General features: G+C 33.9%; 1 protein-coding gene across 1 annotated transcript; it reads right to left on the bottom strand.

Annotated features, from left to right (window-relative positions):
- Nucleotides 1–757: 757 nt before the first annotated feature.
- LOC149565626 (uncharacterized) lies at nucleotides 758–2,097 on the bottom strand. Its single transcript, XM_089817179.1, has one exon. It carries the CDS (start codon nucleotides 1,629–1,631, stop codon nucleotides 921–923), a length of 711 nt encoding a protein of 236 aa, XP_089673305.1. The 5' UTR covers nucleotides 1,632–2,097; the 3' UTR covers nucleotides 758–920.
- Between the last annotated feature and the right edge of the window lie 1,898 nt (nucleotides 2,098–3,995).

The following is a 3,995-nucleotide window of genomic DNA, read 5'->3' on the forward strand; positions in this document are numbered from 1 at the left end:
TACATATGTATAAAAATATGACCACTCATTAAAATTAATATTAAATATAAATATCCAATTTTCATTATATCTAATCACACACTTTGATTTATCATTAAAATATATATAAAACAAGAAAAATAAAATTATACATAAAATTTGTATAGATTTCTTGTGTCAACTTTTAAATAAATAAAAACTATGTGAACTTTTACTTTCTAAATTTTAAATCAGACTCTCTAATCATTATTCTAAACATGTTATAATACATTGCTCTCATAAAATCATGCCATATAATACCATCTACAAAGTTTATTAAAAAGAAATATAAATTCAGTACACTCAATAGTCGGTGCCATCCGAAAATTGAATTTTATGCACTTCTTATCACTCGTCATTTTCAATATCATATTGCAGTATATAGTCACATTTCTTCCACGTTGAGCATTATTTTATCTTTCATGCACATTTCTTCCACGTTGAGCATTATTTTATCTTTCCTATTTAGATTTACTTGTCAATCGCCAGACCTAAAATCGTTGTGGTGTTTTAATTTCTGCCAGTACTGAAACTAAAATCGTTGTGGTGCTTTAATTTCTGCCAGTACTGGAACACGGTTGTGAATTAATTTCCTCTATAGTGCAGAAACACGATTTGGTAGGATAAGATATAATCAATTAATAATAACAAGAAGAACAACTACGACCTCTCCCAAAGAACAACCAGAGATCATCGAATTGATCAAATCACAATCAGGAACAAAGCAGCAAATCAAACATCGAGGCGAAATCCAGATCAGCCATTAAAGATATACGACAAGAATGTACAGAGATCGAGCAAGTAATCAACTCACCTGGCAATGTTACAGAGTTGCCGATACATAATTCAAACAATCAAATTGAAACCCTAAGACAAATTTCAAGCTTGCATTCCAGTAACCCTCATGGCCGATGATTAAAGAGATCACAACCTGTAGGAGATGGAGACCAGAAAGCGTTCATGTTCATGGATGGTCTGATGGAAGAAGGGGTAAATAAAAGTTCCGATTGCTTCTGGAAAATATGCCTCGGCGAAAAGAAATTATCAGAGAAATCCGACTGAGGCTGCGGTGTAAACAAGGGCGAACCTTGGAAAATACTGGGAGATAAGAAGCGAGGAGAAGGAAGGAAGAAATTTGGCGACAAAGGAGAAAATAAACCGCCGGGAATATTTGGAGACGTCGGCGAAATGTCACGGCTAAATTTCTCCGGTTCTTTCGCTGGCAAAGAGAACGGCGGAGGATTACTGTTCGAAACCCTAAAATATTCAGCTTGAGGGGTACAGGAGGCCGAAAATACCTGGCTTGACGAAACCTCGGCTGCCGCTAATGGCGGCGCTTGAGTATTTAAATCAGGCGGCGGTAGCTGGCGGGGTTGAAAAGATGAACCAGGGTTGCTTGCGGAGCGACCTGTGAGCCGCTGGACAAGCGTCATAAATTCTCCGGCTTCTGTGTGTATTATTTTTGGAGAGTGAGCGTAAATAATTACAGGCGGTCTGTACTGAATCGGCAGCGGTGGCTTCCGCACCTGGTGAGATTCTCTGGAAACCTTGAGCGGCGTCGGCCGCGGACCCTGCAATTCTTTTCTTCCTCCCTTTTCCTGCGAAGAATTCATTATTCTTTTGGAGTGACTCTCCTCAGAAAAGCCTTCCTTCAGCCAAAGATTCAAATTTCTAGATTCTAAATTTTCCTCCAGAAAAAATAGATCCTCCGGGAAAAATCTTTCCTTCCGCTAATTGTTCAAATTTTCTTCAGATTTGCTTCTCTGTCATAAGCAGAACCTTCCTTCAGCCAAAGATTCAAATTTTCTTCAGACAAACCCTTACTTCCGACAGAGATTCAATGTTTCTTCAGAAAAAACATTCCTTAAGCTAAAGATTCAAAATTGCTTCTGGATCTTCTGAAAAGCCTTCCTTCCCACAAAGCTTCAATTTCCCTTAATGGCGTCAGTGGCGATTTTGAGCAATTGTTGAAGGATATAGAGAATATGCCTGCAAGAATTAAATTACGTGAAGCAACGAGACTGAAAGTGCATTAATAAATGGATAGCTGAGAAGTAAACGTCAGGCAGCCATAAGATCAAGTAAACCAAAAAATAACAATAATAATAACGAGTCAATAGGAGCAGTTGGTCTGTATAAATAAAATTAAAATAGTATTGAAGTAACTGGGATGAATATCAATTAAAAAAAGCACTGTAAAAAGAAATAAATGGAATCAAATGAAAACAGTTGGCGAGAGAGTATATGTTTCATTGAATAAGGGAGTTTGGATAGATATTGAATATTTAAATGATAACCTACCATAAGGTGTTACACTAGTTGGAGAGAATAGAATTATTTTTTTAAAGATTATTTATATCAAAATTATATATATAGTAAAGGTCAAAAGTATTGTTATAAATAAGACTTTATCTTTACTATAAATATTAAACAACAACATTAGACTAGGATTTTATTCTTGATAATAATAACAATAGCATCACATCTCAATTATTATATTATGTCAATATTGATTTTAAATTTATATTTATATAAATTAATTAAATATTTACTTTTAACTTATTACATTTTTTAAAAATATATTTTATTCTATCTATTTAAGACATGTAGTTTTATTTAAGAGTTGAAATATAATTTGTATTTTTTTTAAAATAATTTTCTCCTATGAAAAAAAATAAGGGTTTTGGATCACTCCCTCAACTATAGGAACGTCATAAAAAATGGTATTCCCAACTAAAAATGTATTATCATTAATGGCTCTCCAGATGTGTCTCATTTCCTATACCTAAATAAGAAAGGTACCCATCTATATAAGGACTGAAGGGGCAAATAAAACCAAGAGGAGACACCTTCCTCTAACCATCTCCCAAATCCAACAACCAAGGGAGGGCAAAGAACTCCAAGAGCTATCTCCAACCAAATCCAAACTCCCCACCTCTATAGGAGAGGAATCCTCCTCAATAGGAGTAAAAAGGAGGAAGGTAAAGAGACAACAATTGGATGCCAAGGAAAAATCTGCCTCAAAAACATTCATGGAAGAGAATGAAACAAAATCCTAAAGGGGAGATACAAATCTATAAAAATAAACAATAATTCAACACGAAGCATCCCAAGAAATGAGACTCATAAGGGTTAAGCCAAGGTAGCTCAAACCTAAATCACAACAATAGTGTTTGTTAGATTGAGAATTTAATCTTCATTTTTTATTTACTTTTTTTAATTAAAAATATATTAATATATGTTTATTTAATATTAATATTTTATTTGTCTAAATGTAGACAAAATGTTACCTAGTGGGTAGTTTCTTCTATTATAGTGTAACTACATAAATAATTACAAATGGTAGTACAAAAAGACAACAAATCTTTCTAGATAAATTAGAAAGTCAACTCTTCTATATTGTGTTTTACAATATATTTCCTAAGTTCAACATCATGTTTTCTAGTTCTCCCTATGTAACTTCACTTGCACAAGATGGACATCTTCATGATTATTTGATTTTCCTTAGATGTGATTCTTATTCCAACACTAACCCCAAAAATAGTATTTCTCGTTGCTTGTATTATAGGTGTGAGTGACATTTCATATATCTCTCCATCGTAAATGTGTTTTTGTTATTGCCCCTAAATATTTGCTTCTAGTACCATGATCATTTCATCCTTTACTAGTTCATCATGGGAACTAAAAAATAATTAGTCTCTTACTATGTATGTATCTAAGATAATAATTTATTCTAGTATTTAATTGTACACCTTTAGTTTAATTTATTATTATTTATTTGACCCTGCTAACAAGGATTCTTATCATCATGCATCTCCTGGTTGGCCATAGTAGTTTCCCAGGCTCCCCTTTGTTTGTTGTAAACCCTTGGGGCCATGTCTTGCCTAGATCAGCTCCTTCGCCTCCTAGAGTTAATACCATTTTCCCCACCACTTCAAGTGGCTTGTTTGCAAATAAAGTTGTGGGTATTTCCTTGC

The sequence above is a fragment of the Cupressus sempervirens genome, chromosome 3, assembly GCF_028749045.1.
Source record: "Cupressus sempervirens isolate cs-2001-9-10 chromosome 3, ASM2874904v1, whole genome shotgun sequence".
In the NCBI taxonomy this organism is placed as follows: domain Eukaryota; kingdom Viridiplantae; phylum Streptophyta; class Pinopsida; order Cupressales; family Cupressaceae; genus Cupressus; species Cupressus sempervirens.

What these genes read in the sequence shown, in the direction of transcription:
- LOC149565626 (XM_089817179.1), bottom strand. Translation starts at nt 1,631, where the DNA reads ATGAATTCTTCGCAGGAAAAGGGAGGAAGAAAAGAATTGCAGGGTCCG.